The 15,274-nt window shown below is 35.0% G+C and overlaps 5 protein-coding genes across 19 annotated transcripts in view; 2 read left to right on the forward strand and 3 right to left on the reverse strand.

The window, feature by feature from the left end:
- Nucleotides 1–8,560, reverse strand: part of LOC127963305 (bile acid receptor-like) — a 244,412-nt gene extending 235,852 nt beyond the window's left edge. Inside the window, exon 1 of the mRNA XM_052563140.1 lies at nt 8,106–8,560. The gene's annotated coding sequence lies outside the window, so the exon portion shown is untranslated. The remainder of the gene's footprint in view (nt 1–8,105) is intronic.
- The window catches only part of LOC127963310 (lysosomal amino acid transporter 1 homolog), a 278,938-nt gene that overhangs the window by 222,036 nt on the left and 41,628 nt on the right, over nt 1–15,274 (reverse strand). For 3 of the 9 annotated variants that reach the window (XM_052563156.1, XM_052563157.1, XM_052563154.1), the window contains 6 exons: nt 14,921–15,050; nt 14,662–14,749; nt 13,771–13,931; nt 13,593–13,685; nt 11,934–12,119; nt 10,340–11,043 (listed from right to left, as the gene is read on the reverse strand). The exons of 3 other annotated variants lie outside the window; for them this stretch is intronic. In XM_052563156.1, the coding sequence (XP_052419116.1) occupies nt 10,957–11,043; nt 11,934–12,119; nt 13,593–13,685; nt 13,771–13,931; nt 14,662–14,749; nt 14,921–15,050 (745 nt within the window). In that variant the 3' untranslated portion in view covers nt 10,340–10,956. Of the gene's footprint in view, nt 1–10,339; nt 11,044–11,933; nt 12,120–13,592; nt 13,686–13,770; nt 13,932–14,661; nt 14,750–14,920; nt 15,051–15,274 lie in introns of those variants that run through there. 3 more of the 9 variants (XR_008154775.1, XM_052563158.1, XM_052563159.1) reach the window with 3 other exon arrangements.
- LOC127963306 (mitogen-activated protein kinase 13) overlaps nt 1–15,274 on the forward strand; it is a 259,971-nt gene that overhangs the window by 96,749 nt on the left and 147,948 nt on the right. The window lies entirely within an intron of this gene.
- LOC127963297 (bromodomain and PHD finger-containing protein 3) overlaps nt 1–15,274 on the forward strand; it is a 234,857-nt gene that overhangs the window by 82,745 nt on the left and 136,838 nt on the right. The gene's annotated exons all lie outside the window — the stretch shown is intronic.
- LOC127963311 (lysosomal amino acid transporter 1 homolog) overlaps nt 10,340–15,274 on the reverse strand; it is a 46,548-nt gene continuing 41,613 nt past the window's right edge. Inside the window, exon 10 of the transcript XR_008154776.1 lies at nt 10,340–10,446. The gene's annotated coding sequence lies outside the window, so the exon portion shown is untranslated. The remainder of the gene's footprint in view (nt 10,447–15,274) is intronic.

Genomic DNA, 15,274 nt, shown 5'->3' on the forward strand with positions numbered 1-15,274 from the left:
CAGCTCAGTGGATCCACAAGAACATCTGCAGCAATGATTGAAGAACATCTTGATGAACGAAACGATTCACAAGAAATATGTTCCTTTTTCACATGATTCTCAAATTACCTAACTACTTTTATGAGGCCTTTGGGACGTAATAAAAAAATCCCAGAGCGAGACCTTTTGAATCTTTTCTGTCTCTGGAAACAGGATGCAGCTGAAGAGGTTACAGTTTTGTTTATGGTTGTTATTTGCCTTGTAGCTTATGGGGTTTTTAGAACCGTACGGAACAGAGCCTTCCTGATGTTTTCTCTGTCGACGGGAAGGTTGTGAAGATGGATTTTAAATTTGAGTTCCCCCATAGAGGGAACATGTGTCACAACTGGCAGCATTTCTGAATCACATCTGCACAAGAAAGAAGGTTTTTTTTTTTTTTTATGTCTTGACAGACACTCTAGAACTAGTAGTGACAACAAGCAAATAAATGGATGAAATATTTCACATGAGAAAAACTTATATTTGAGTAGAAATCTTCTCTCATCCAACCAATTCCTGCAAATCCATCTCTGTTTTTCCATGTCATCCATAAATATCCCTCTGCATTGTGGTGGTCTCTTTACTTGCGTTCAATCCTGTCTTTCTCACAGATGTTTTATGTCCCGTTACAGCTAGAGCATAACTTTCCGGTGCTAGTGTCTTGTTTGTACACCACTGGAGTTTTTCATAAACATTCATGTTGACGAGAGCCTGCTTATATACTATCATTGACTGTCCTTCTAGACACCACAGTGAGTTAAACGACAAAACCAAAATTAGACTTTGACCAATCACCCTTTGGACACCCTTTTTTTTTTTTTTTATTTACATTACAGTGCCACAAAAAAATAAGATACTATATTAAATATTCTTATAATATACTATTATCACATTTCTTAATATTTTTTATTTATTTATATTTATATTTTTTTACATTTTCAGTTTTTCTATATTTCTATCACTTTTTAAAATTTGTATTTAGTTTTAAGTTTGAGCAATTATATAGTAATTACATCAATAAGGGAATATGTTTTTTTTTATCATTTTAGTAATTAATAACAAGACTGATTCAATGAAAGTCAGTGGGGTCCAAAACAACATTGGTCCCCATTGACTTTCATCATATGACCGAAACACACATTTTCCAAAATATCTCAGGATCGGAAAAAAAAGCAAAATGAGAGAACTATCATTTTAACAACATTGTAATTCTATAATAAACAGATTTACATATAGTTACGCATAATCTTACCATAGTACTGTGGCGGCTCTGTGATGTCATACGTGTCTGATGCAGAGAGGTAGCCACTGACCGACATGCTCATCTCAGGATCTGTCCCCTCTCTCATCTGATCAGTTGGATTCTCGCTCTTCACAGAGAGTGTCTGAATCTATAAAAGAGCACAAAAGCTTTCAATCACCCTGATTGAAGATCAGAATCCAATGCCTTCAAACCTTTCTTCAGCAAGCCCTCCAACCCCAGATAAAGACCAGTTATTTTAGGCATCACTGTCACGAAAAGGTTATGACAGAACTCAGCAAAGGCTGTAGAGATCTCCGTCTGTGCTCCTCTGGGGCTCTGAGACGATCTGAAGAGCATTGACTGTGAGAATTAGACGAGAGACAAGGCCTGTGTGTCCAAACAGCTGCTCTGGCATGAGTTTCACAGAAAAGGCCTCACAAAGAGCAGTCCATCCAAAACGCCTTCAACAGGTTTGGCCTGTAGCGGACTCCCAGCATTCAACCGCAGCTGTGTGAACATACCTAAACTTGCACTCTTGTCTAGTAACTGGAAAGAGGACCTGCAATACACTTTAAAGCGAGCGGCTATTTTGGTTGTTTACTGAATGACTTCCCCAGGGAGCAATTTTGTGGCTCAGAAACTAGTGCAAAGCATCACCAAGTTGACATTGAGAAGAACTTTTATCCAAAGCTATTTGAAAATTGGCCTTTTCCTAACTCCAGCTCTTACAATTAACTATCACTTAGAGGAGATCCCTACTCTGTAAGAAAAAAATCAATAGAAAAATTTAAATATACTAGTTTTCTGTGAGAAGATATATATCATGTTTATATAAATAAACATGCCTTCTTGTACACAATAAAATGTATTGTATCTGAACATGCTCATGCTGCAAACAAATGTCAGCATTGTTGTGAACAATGAGTTATTGCACACAATTTCCAGTGCACTGATATATTCCAGCAGTGGTGTAAAAGAAAACTTTCGCTTTCACTTCCCCAGTTCCATGTGAACATAAACAATAAGCTCTCTAACATGAACGAAACTGAAAATGTGTTGATTTTGTTCAACTAGCCAGTTCACACATGCAGAAGGCTATATTGCTAAGCCCCTTTGTCAAGTAGGTTGTTTGAAGGGAATATTGTTCCAGGACTAATACAAATTTTTAGGGGGCCATATTTGAACAAAATTCTCTTAATATGTAACCCTAAAAATCTAATTAGTCGTGGAACAATAAAACATCAAGGATGTTGATTCAGGAATGCATCCTGCTTGGGAAAAATCATTTAGAATATAATGAAGTATTCAAGAATGACATGATCAAAAGAGGTACAGTATTGTTCAAAATAATAGCAGTACAATGTGACTAACCAGAATAATCAAGGTTTTTAGTATATTTTTTATTGCTACGTGGCAAACAAGTTACCAGTAGGTTCAGTAGATTGTCAGAAAACAAACAAGACCCAGCATTCATGATATGCACGCTCTTAAGGCTGTGCAATTGGGCAATTAGTTGAAAGGGGTGTGTTCAAAAAAATAGCAGTGTCTACCTTTGACTGTACAAACTCAAAACTATTTTGTACAAACATTTTTTTTTTCTGGGATTTAGCAATCCTGTGAATCACTAAACTAATATTTAGTTGTATGACCACAGTTTTTTAAAACTGCTTGACATCTGTGTGGCATGGAGTCAACCAACTTGTGGCACCTCTCAGCTGTTATTCCACTCCATGATTCTTTAACAACATTCCACAATTCATTCACATTTCTTGGTTTTGCTTCAGAAACAGCATTTTTGATATCACCCCACAAGTTCTCAATTGGATTAAGGTCTGGAGATTGGGCTGGCCACTCCATAACATTAATTTTGTTGGTTTGGAACCAAGACTTTGCCCGTTTACTAGTGTGTTTTGGGTCATTGTCTTGTTGAAACAACCATTTCAAGGGCATGTCCTCTTCAGCATAGGGCAACATGACCTCTTCAAGTATTTTAACATATGCAAACTGATCCATGATCCCTGGTATGCGATAAATAGGCCCAACACCATAGTAGGAGAAACATGCCCATATCATGATGCTTGCACCTCCATGCTTCACTGTCTTCACTGTGTACTGTGGCTTGAATTCAGAGTTTGGGGGTCGTCTCACAAACTGCCTGTGGCCCTTGGACCCAAAAAGAACAATTTTACTCTCATCAGTCCACAAAATGTTCCTCCATTTCTCTTTAGGCCAGTTGATGTGTTCTTTGGCAAATTGTAACCTCTTCTGCACATGCCTTTTTTTTAACAGAGGGACTTTGCGGGGGATTCTTGAAAATAGATTAGCTTCACACAGACGTCTTCTAACTGTCACAGTACTTACAGGTAACTCCAGACTGTCTTTGATCATCCTGGAGGTGATCATTGGCTGAGCCTTTGCCATTCTGGTTATTCTTCTATCCATTTTGATGGTTGTCTTCCGTTTTCTTCCACGTCTCTCTGGTTTTGCTCTCCATTTTAAGGCATTGGAGATCATTTTAGCTGAACAGCCTATCATTTTTTGCACCTCTTTATAGGTTTTCCCCTCTCTAATCAACTTTTTAATCAAAGTACGCTGTTCTTCTGAACAATGTCTTGAACGACCCATTTTCCTCAGCTTTCAAATGCATGTTCAACAAGTGTTGGCTTCATCCTTAAATAGGGGCCACCTGATTCACACCTGTTTCTTCACAAAATTGATGACCTCAGTGATTGAATGCCACACTGCTATTTTTTTGAACACACCCCTTTCAACTAATTCAACTAATTGCCCAATTGCACAGCCTTAAGAGCGTGCATATCATGAATGCTGGGTCTCATTTGTTTTCTGAGAATCTACTGAACCTACTGGTAACTTGTTTGCCACGTAGCAATAAAAAAATATACGAAAAACCTTGATTATTCTGGTTAGTCACATTGTACTGCTATTATTTTGAACAATACTGTATGTAATATGGATTGCTGTGTGAACTGACTAGCTGAACAAAATCAAGGCGAAACATTTTCTGTGAATGGGAGAGAAGGGAAATAGTAAGCTTTGCTTAATAATTTGCATGCAATAATTCGTTAGCACAACTATGCTGATATTTTCTTGCGACATGAGCATGTTGTGATACAATACTAAGCATTTGTTAAAATGCAAAATGAGTGTCTGTAGTAATATTCAGCACATTTTTTATTTACATGACATGATAAACTGCAACTATTATGTTTTGTATATAGGCTACCATTTAAAGCAGGGCTGTTCAATTAATTTCATCTGAGGGCCGGATCATAGAATTCAAAATTTGAAGGGGGGTTGGGGGCCATGCCAATCTCTTTATGGGAAATTAAATGCATGTTTAGTAGTAAAATGAATTACCAATAGCAACTCTATGAAAGGTTAACATTTTTGTTGTCTATCAATCAATCAAAAAATAATAATAACAATTAATCACACATTTTCTGTAATTAATCATGACTAAATGATTATTAATATATTGTCATAATTGTACACTGCACCTTCAAATGAATGTTGAAACAACATAAAGATGGTATTTTTAAATATATATTTAATTACATCTCTTAACCAAGTCTCTTTATTACTAACACATTTTTGATACTGCTGATGATGAATCTACTATACTATATTTGGGATTTTCCTTCGTTGTCAGTTATAATCTTCAAAATTAAAAAAATAAACATTTGAAATATATCAGTCTGTGTGTGATGAATTAATATAATATACAAGTTTCACTTTTTGAATGGAATTAGTGGAATAAATCAACTTTTTGATGATATTCTAATTATATGACCAGCACCTGTACGTTTATTCTATTATTTGATGAATAGAAAGTTTAATAGAAAGGACAGCATTTATGTGTTATATAAATATTTTGCAACATGTTAAAGCCTTTGCTGTCACTTTTGATCAAATAAATGTGCCCTTGCTGAACAGGCAGTAATTTCTTTCTAAAAAAAAATCATAATGACTCCAAACCTTTGAACAGTATATATCTTTTTTTTTTTTCCAGAGGCACTTTTTCACTATTAATGCTTTGAGCAATCATTCAAAGTTCGAGGCACTTTTTCACTATTAATGCTTTGAGCAATCATTCAAAGTTCAACATCACTTGCATGACTCACGAGTTCTCAGAAATCCTGTAGTGCTCAATAGTACAGTTACCAGCATCTCATACTGAATTCTTTTATAGCATGCATGCATGCAAAATAAATAAAAAATACACATTATTGATGGGGGTCTTTCAAATCTACACCTTAGATCCTCTGAACTATAATTCCTCCTGCTTTCATTTTCTTTCATTTTGTGTTCTGTGTGGCAATGTGGGCCGCTCTCTGTTTCCCAAGAGGAATGACAGAGTGACATCCAGCTCATCTCTGGAGCTTTAGGGAGTGTTTATACACACTGTGTTTGCCACGGCTCTGTTTGTCATACAGTTAATCTTTGACATTGAAAAGATTGAAGACTACAAGAATCTAACCTTCCCACCCGATATACTTTAGACCCCATGAAGGGGCAGGCTTTCCTGAAAACTCCTCAAATTAAGACACGGACGCTCAGACGCACCCTCTCGTATCCTGCCCGTTGAGCTGATATAGAACATCCTCGATGGCATTACTGTGGTAGCAACTCAAAGAGACTGACCTCGGTTTCGCAGTTTCGAAATATAGATATCATTAGTGCCTCTGAGACCCAAGGGAGGGAAATTTTTTGCTATCTCTCCCATGCCATCCATCACAATGACTGTGGATCTTTCCTCAAAAAAAAATCTGCACGATTAACAAAACAACCTTCTTTGAACTCAATGGATGGTTCATTCCAGATGGGGTTAAAGGGAGCAGAGCTCCAATGGGTTTGCACACCCATTCATTTTTCACACAGTTTTCACAAGAACATAAATAGCAACAATATAAATAAACATGCCTTCAGCATATAACAGTTGTTCATTCTTAAAAAGAAAGATTCCGAAAAGTGGTTTTCAGCAATGCCACAGAAGAACCATTTTTGGTTCCCCAAAGAGCCTTTTTGTGAACATTTCTGAAAATAACCATTTCTTCTTAGTGTGAAGAACATTATTCCATTTTTTTTTTTTTTTTTTTTTTTTTTACTCTTGTGGAATATAAAGGTTCCATGGATGTCAAAGGTTCTTCATTGAACCATAGATGCCATTTATGAACATTTCTTTTTAAAAGTGTTGGATGAAAGTATTGTGCGAGAAGGCCTCTAGAAAGCACTGTATCTGCTATTTTCATTTGCCCACGTATTCTCTTTTTTTGATATTAGCTAGCTGCTCATAGACAGGCCGTGTTTACAGTTTTAAGCAGGACACCGGATTCTAGACGTTTGGGGGATGTTGGACTAAAGTCCAGAGGTGCTTTAATGTTTTGAATGGAGATGATTATCAACAGTGGTTTATCGTGAGAGACTGATGTAAGGCTGGTTAACTCATCGATAATGAACATGTGAGGTATCCACATAGATAACGCAGTTGAAGCAGTCCAGTCTATTAAAAAAAAAAGTGCGTATTGATTAAATGTCAACTTATCATTGATTTCTGTCTGCGATGTTGACTTCCTTGTAGCAGCTCACAGACAGAATAAACATGCAACAGAATGTCTAAATGGCTGCTCAACAAACGCCAACATTTCAAACATTCTTAAGTTGTTTGTTAGATTTGGAATGTTGAGAAACAGAACTGTCATGTTCACACTGACCCACCAAAGCCAAGAACTAAAGATGATGTTTGTTGTGTGAGTGTGAAGTAAACTTTAGTCACTTAGCAAAGGAAGTTGGAGAGGTATAAACTGATTTGCAAAATGTCAAGACATTCATGTTCAACTTAACAAAATGTTATTTTTTGCTTATAGAGTTAATAATAATAATATTAACTACACTTTTTAAGAAATTAATCATTTTATTCAGCAAGGATTTTTTGCATCGAATTGATCAAAGGTGACAATAAAAATACTTAAACACTTTACAGCAGGTAAATGCTGTTATTTATTTATATTCATTAAAGATTAGTGTTAGGGATAAAATGAGAAAAAAAAAATGCATTAAAAATGCATCACAGTATCCTGAAAAATATTAAGAAGGACAAATGTTTTCAACATTGATAAATAATAAATGTCTCTTGAGCTGCAAATCATCATATAGAATGATTTCTGAAGGACCATGTGACACCGAAGACTGGAGTAATGATGCTGAAAATTCAGCTTTGCATCACAGGAATAAGTTACATTTTTAAATATATTAAAATAGAAAATAGTGATTTTTAATAATGTAATAATATTGCACTATATATATATATATATATATATATATATATATATATATATATATATATATATATATATATGTGTGTGTATATATATATATATATGTGTGTATATATATATATATATATACACACACACTATATATATATATACACACTATATGTGTGTGTGTGTGTGTGTGTGTAATTGTTTTTTTTTTTATAAAATAAATGTAGCATTGGTTAGCATAAGAAACTACTTTCTAAATATATTTAGAAATAAATATAAAAAAAATATTTAACCAACCCCAAGATAGAAAGATGGATAGACAAAACATTTCTGAAAGCATCCTGGGATGCTTTACAAACAAAGCATACTTTATGTATGATGGACACTTACTGCTGCTTTTTCTTTACAATCCATTCCAAACCATCCATTATAAACTATATTTGTTTTAAAAAAACTTTTACAAAGAGATTAAATAATTGTTATTTGATATTTTAAGAATTTATCAATACTCTCTTCTGGTAGCACTATGTTTCTAGAGAAAACCGATTTTGTGTACTCACCAGCGCTGATGTTGCGTGTGCTGGATCTCAGCTTGCTGTGCCTCTTGCATTTGTGATGTTGACAGCAGTTCAGCCCCTGACGTACAGCACTTGCCAAACACACACTGGAACACACATGCGCAAAACAAACAGCGCTTCCCTCCAACACAAACCATTAATTCAAACACATACCAGTACATGTGAGTTTAAACACGGGGTCACGGAAAGTCGATAATATACAAAAAAGGTCAATTTAATATTGTCCTGTCCAGCTTTTAAGATCGACTTCAAATCTGGCATAAAATGTTAAGAACCGATATTTAATGGTTTGGACCTGTTGCACACAATCAGAGAGGGAAGTGATGGGAATGAGGAGCTGTTTAAGTGAAAGAATGACGTTTCACTATGTGAATGAGTGGGCTCATTAGAACATTCCCAGCAGCCCAGTGTTTATAAACAGCTCTAGTTCATCTAACTGATGGATGAGCGCACACTATCTCTGTTCTTCCTGCCGCTCCTCAGAGAACATCCCTGCTCAGTTAGGGTTTCACAACCACTCCGACATACTCCCACATGTCACTACACAATTCAGCTGCAGGCACGCAACTCAAAACCCCTTATCTGTCTCTCTCTTCCTCACGCATGCACAGAGACCCCAACCCCTCTTCTGCTTCATGGGTGGGCCCTTCATGTCCTTCACTGGGGGCAGAGGGGACATTCTGAGGGTTGCAGATCCCGCCCTGATGCTCTTAACTCACAGGATGCTATTGACAGCGACTGTTATAATGAGGAAAAACAACATAGATGTGTTTTTCCAGGAACAACAGGGCTGCTGATATGAACCATGGGGTAGACAATGTTCTTCCTGAAACAAAAAAAATGTTTCCAAGAAATTCAAATAGGGGCTGTTTTCGAACCTACTGAGCTCAATACATAGGCAGTGTTATAAGGTAACAGTAGCACAAAAGCAACCCAAACATTATTCCGAAATTTACCCAGGACAATTGCAAAGCCTTCTAAGAAAAAGCTGATTTTGGCTAAATTCAAAGGCAGCATTGCAAATATCTTTTAAAAAAGGGAATCCAATAATGCACTGAGTGTTCTTAAAGAAAAAAGAAAAAAAACTTAAGTCGGAAGACCAATTTTACATGTTTGTCTACTGTATATTTCTATATAAATGAACACTATTGATATGACACAGAATTGCTCCCTATGGAGATCAATGTTGTTTTATTGTTAAAGGGAAAGATCAACCAAATAAATTTCTGTCATTAACTACTCACCCTCGTGGTTCCAAACCTGTAAGACCTTTGTTCATCTTCGGAACACAAATTAAGATATTTTTTTATGAAATCCAAGAGCTTTCTGACACTGCCAATGGCTTTGTGATAGTCACATGAATGAATGGCAGAGATGACATAATGAGAAGAATTGTTGAATAAAGTCATTATTTCTGGGGGGTTTTCCACACAAAGGAATTCTCATAGCTTCATAAAATTACGGTTGAACCACTGATGTCACATGGACTATTTTAACAGTCCTTACTACCTTCCTGGGCCTTGAATGTGTCAGTTGCATTGCGGTCTATGCAGGGTCAGAAAACTCTTGGATTTCATCAAAAATATTGGAATTTTTGTTCTGAATACCTTTTAAAAGGTCTGGAACAACATGAGGGAGAATATATAATGACAAAATTGTGATTCTTGGGTGAACTATCCCTTTAACTAAAACTATTAAAATATTTGTATTAACTGAATGACAAAATATAAATATTAGAAAGTGTACCCTTTAAAGAATGAAATGAACTAACTGAATAAGGTGCAGTAATAAAGTTACTAAACCTGTAGAATAAAACAATTACAAAAGCATATAAAATGACACAATTTTCCATTCAATATATTAATAAATACTAAAACAGTATATAAATCTTAGTGATGGAGATCCATTTCATTTAGGCAGCAAAGGCAACCCACTAGGTTATAAAATAGAACTTAATTTAATTTAAAAAGCCATTAAAAGCTCCTGTGATGAGAACATGACTTTAAACCTATGGAAAGGGAATTGCTGCATTAACATACAATCACAATTTACCCTACAATAGCAAATAATAGGATTTCATAATGATTTTTCTTTTCATTCACGATATTACAGAAGCAAAAAGCTATTTAATGTTGATGATTTGTTTGGAAAGATAAATATGAATGAGATTTAGACAAATTGATTGTCCACACCAAAAAAGAAAACGTTCGAGCATGTTTGGCTTCAGAAAAACACAAATCTTTAGTGAGTGTTGTGCTGTGATACAGAACTAAAAAGAAGAAAAACAGGCAAAGTAAAGAAGAACTTCAATAAAGGTACCCAACTGAATGACAGGTGCAGTGCTAAATCAAATCAAAGGCCACAGAATAAAAATTTAAAACATCTTTACAACGTCAAAACATTTTTGACAATTGATTGCACAAAAACAGCCTTTTAACATTAGTACAGTACACATATTTAAGACGGAACCTTGAGTCAAGACTAGGTCTGCCGAATGCAGCATTCATTCCACTGTACAAAACAAAAAAAAAACACATGATTGCATGCATTGTATATAAAAAAAAAAAATCTGAATTCTGAAGTACAGTACAAACATTACAAAAGTGTTTCAATAAGTCCCTTTAGTGCCAAATATTGAACCAATTAAGAAAGTTAACTATTTACCATCAGACAAAAATATACTTAACCACTGACACTTCTAGGAATAAAACCTATTGAATAAAATCTAGATAAAACTATTAGGGGAAAAAAGGGATTCTTGTCTGTCAGCTGTGGCTGTGGAAATGTGAAGCTCTCCAGCATTTCATCCAGTCACAGCAGGAATGGGAATTGTTCAGTTATGGAGAAGTGCAGCGGTCTCTTCATCTCCCCCTGCAGAATCCCGAGGAGATTTGCTGTACATCATGAACTGTACGGATATCTAAAGAAAAGTGTCAAGGGAAAAAGACTAAATAATTTCAAACTATACCAGGCCCAGTGCTCATGAGATTATGACAAATGAGCTTCACATGAAAGGAAGACACATGGCTTCAGTGATGTAAAACACAGCTGGATGCTATGGCAGCAATCAAGAGTTTCGTCAATATGTGTGACCTCAAGTGATCCAGAATGTCAATCATACAATGACCCCAGCATTTATGCAATATTGTTTAAAACATTAGTCATGTGACCGTTGACCGCATGTTTTCAAAACAAACCATGTCAACTAATCAATGTAATTCAACACAGTTAAACAAAGTTGAGAAAACCTCATAGTTCAGCGTTTTATTTTAGCATCACTGATATTTTATTAATCATTTGAATTAGTTTTTATATTTTTATTTTCTGCAAGTTTAATTTTTTTTTTTTTAAATATAGTTTTATTTTCAGGTTTCAATCAAGTTAAAAGACAAATAAATAAAAAATATTCTTCATCAAAAATTATATATATATATATATATATATATATATATATATATATATATACACACACACACACATTTATTTTTATTTTCTTACTTCAGTCAATATTTTTCATTTTAAAGCACCGAGAAATGTTTGTTTGTTTTGGTTTACTATAATAATCCTAGTGTGTATCTGACAAAAACTTTTATCCTTCCGTGGCTACATTAAATTAATATTACAATAAAGCCTGTTTTAGGTCCATTACGGTACATTATTTCATGCAAATTTCATGAGCATGTTTTATCCTCCAAATTCGAATTTTGATGATGCATCTAGAAATGTCATGTCTTTAGTTCTAGAGGACTGTGTTGGGAATCGGTGACCTCATTAACAGCTCAGTGGCTAACACGTGACTTTAAAGGATACAATAAGGTCAAGTGAGAGTGTTCCCAGGCTGCCGATGAGCCAGGGGAGGTGGTGTATGATATAGCTGGCCTCTCCCTGTCCTGGATCTGGGTTCTTCAGTAGCACGCTGATGCCATATGTTGTGTTTCCCAGAATCACCAGAGCAAATAGGAAAAAAGACACGCCCTCTGTTGACTTCCTCTGAAACTGAAGGACAGCAAGACATATTTCAATTACACCAAGAAGAAATACCTGTACTTAAGTTCTGCATGCATATGTAGCATGCAAAGTATGAATAATAAATGTAGTCATTCACTGCATTAACACAGATGATGTCTGCAATGAAAAGCAACATTAAACATGTAGAAAATAAGAATTTACATTTTGTATTAACAAAATAAAAGACTTTTAGAGACTTTAAAGGAGTAGTGAAAATGGCTGAAAATGTACTCACGCTCAGCCCATCCAAGATGTAGATGAGTTAGTTTTTTATCACAAAAGATTTGATGAAATGTAGCATTGTCACTTGCTCACCAATGGATTCTCTGCAGTGAATGGGTGCCGTCAGAATGAGTCCAAACAACTGATAGAAACATCACAATAATCCACACAACTCCAGTCCATCAATTAACAGCTTGTGAACCAAAGAGCTGTGTGTTTGTACAAACACAAATCCATCCAGACATTTTGAACCATTGTTTCTAGCTATAATGTGAGTCCTCTATCTATAATATTGATTCTCCTGTGAAAACGTAGTCTCACCTGAATCAAGAGAAATATGCACAGATCAAGCAGAGTTTACCAGAAAAACAGTCCAATTCAGTTCTAAACAAACATTTTGGTGTGAGAAGACAACAGGAGATGGACTTTTTCCACTGGAGGAAGAGTTAGGGATTTTGGACTCATATTCTGGCCAGAAGAAACAGTTTAAGCTTAAAATATCTTGATAGATTTGTTTCTTACAATACATACAGCTTTTCACTTAACAAGACATTAATTAAAGGACTGGAGTGGTGTGGATTATTGTGATGTTTTTCTCAGCTGTATGGACTCTCATTCTGACGGCACCCATTCACTGCAGAGGATCCATTCGGAGCAAGTGTTGGAATGCTACATTTCTTCAAATCTATTCCAATAAATAAACACCCTCATGCCATCCAAGATGTAGAACAGATTGAGTACATTTCCAGCAAATTTCAAGAGTGGATTTTGGCCCTGCAAGGCCCCTTCTGTGAGATCTAATGTCCAACTAATGAAAAATACTGTTGCAAATATTAGAAATAATGTTGCAAACACAACAATGAACACATTATGTGCTCAGTGCAAAAGAGAAAACAATGTACCATTACTTGTGACAACTTCTAAAATCACAAGTTTTAAACACACTGATGGGGAGCAGGAACAGATTACATATTCTTCTTTTTTTTCACATTTAAAACGTAAAAAAAAAAAGAAAAACAAAGTTACTGTCAAGAAATTGTTTTATTGGAAACAATCTGATTAGCCCTAAAAAAAATTGGTTTTATTATTAAAATATATAGCTTATTAATATTAAAATGCATTTATTAATGTAAAATAAATTAATATGTCTTTCTCATGATTTCGTGGTGACATATTACCTGAACATGTTCTGGAGAGATTTAGTGCAATTCATCAACACATACATGCAGTAAGACTTACATTAGTGTACATCTGTGGCACTCTGGAGCATAAATACAGTACTGAAGATACTGAGCCAAAGACAAAGCCTATAATCTCCTTTGTATCAAACGGCTGAAAAACACAAAAACAACTGAGTCTCAAATCAATGCTGAAATCACATGTGAAGTGCAGTGAAGTGCATCTCATCTTAACTCACCTGCACCGAACCGCTGTCCCCCTCCACGGCCAGCAGCGCCCGACCCTTGAACCCCTCAGGCATCTGTTCCTCTAGGGCTGAGCGAGGGAGGCTACGGAGGGACGATGAAATTCCCAGAAGACATAGCACGCTGACCGCATTCAGCAATGCGCTGTTACTGGCTGCAGAGGAGAAAGACGCTTCTATGAATTAGCGTTTCAGGCATCAGCACATTCTTATAACAGACTGTGAAAGCTGAAGGTCACAGAGGAATAAACAGTAATGTACGGAGAGATGGGACACTGAGAGACATTCTTGAATAATGTTATCACCGTTACTATAATAAAACTTTTCAAGACCTGAAATAAAGATGAAAGTTTAAGTACTAAAATTATTCCAACTAAAGCTTATATGAAAAGAAAAGAAAAATAGAAATATAAAACAAAGCTAAAACCTAAACTTAAATAAATAATGAAAATATTCAAAGAAAAATTAAATACAAAATATAAATTAATACTATAATACTATAAAAGTATATAAATAAATTATATTTATTGATATTTTGTATTTCATTTTAGTATTAAAACAATATATTTTAATAAAAATATAATGACAATTAAAATATTCAATCAATTATATTCAATATAAACAACACTAATTAAAAAGCTTTTTAATATATATATATATATATATATATGCGTGTATGTTTGTTTGTGTGTGTGTGTGTTTATCTATATAAATGCAAGTATGTGCACATTTAATGCAACATAGTTGGATTCAAATAGATAAAAAAAAAGCAGGTGTGCCTGAAGACAAAAATAGATGAATGCAAGATAAGTCTCGAAAGCAACCAATTACATAGAGCCTATCCTAATGTCCCTAGTCACTAGTGAAGTATAATTTCCAACTCACCCCTCGATGACTTATTCTTTAGTTTATAGTAAGTGTACATTGACAGCATTAACAGGTCTGCCAGGACGTAGTAGACTGCAGTGTATTTCTAAAGGAGAAATGAGAGTAATTAAATAATAATAAAATCAGGCCTCAAACTGTAGCAAAATTAGAATCATTTAATAAAAATAAAAAAAATATTAATTAGGGTTAATTTTCTTTCATTGAGCAGATATTTTATCTAAAGCGATAAATAAAGAATGTGTCAATTGTTCCTTACCTGTAGTGGAAGTTGATCAGCTAAGAACGATCCAATGAGATTGCACGAGTCACCGGCCAGCCAAAATAACAAGAACCAAATCGATAGAGCGCTGTCCATGTTTCCTGTCTTGCAGGAACTGTAGTATTGCCTACAGTAACAGTCAGTATGAGCTCATCATTTCTCATGTGCAAAATGTGTCCCTCTACACACAGAAACTACCGTTCAAAAGTTTGGGTGCCAGTAATGCTTTGAAAAATATCTCACCAAAACAGCATTTATTTAATCAAAAATACAACAAAATAGTAATAGTGTAAAATACTAATACTTTTTAAATGTATTTAGTGTTCCTTTAGCTCAACTGGTAGAGCATTG

This window comes from Carassius gibelio, chromosome B8, assembly GCF_023724105.1.
Source record: "Carassius gibelio isolate Cgi1373 ecotype wild population from Czech Republic chromosome B8, carGib1.2-hapl.c, whole genome shotgun sequence".
Classification (NCBI taxonomy): Eukaryota; Metazoa; Chordata; class Actinopteri; order Cypriniformes; family Cyprinidae; genus Carassius; species Carassius gibelio.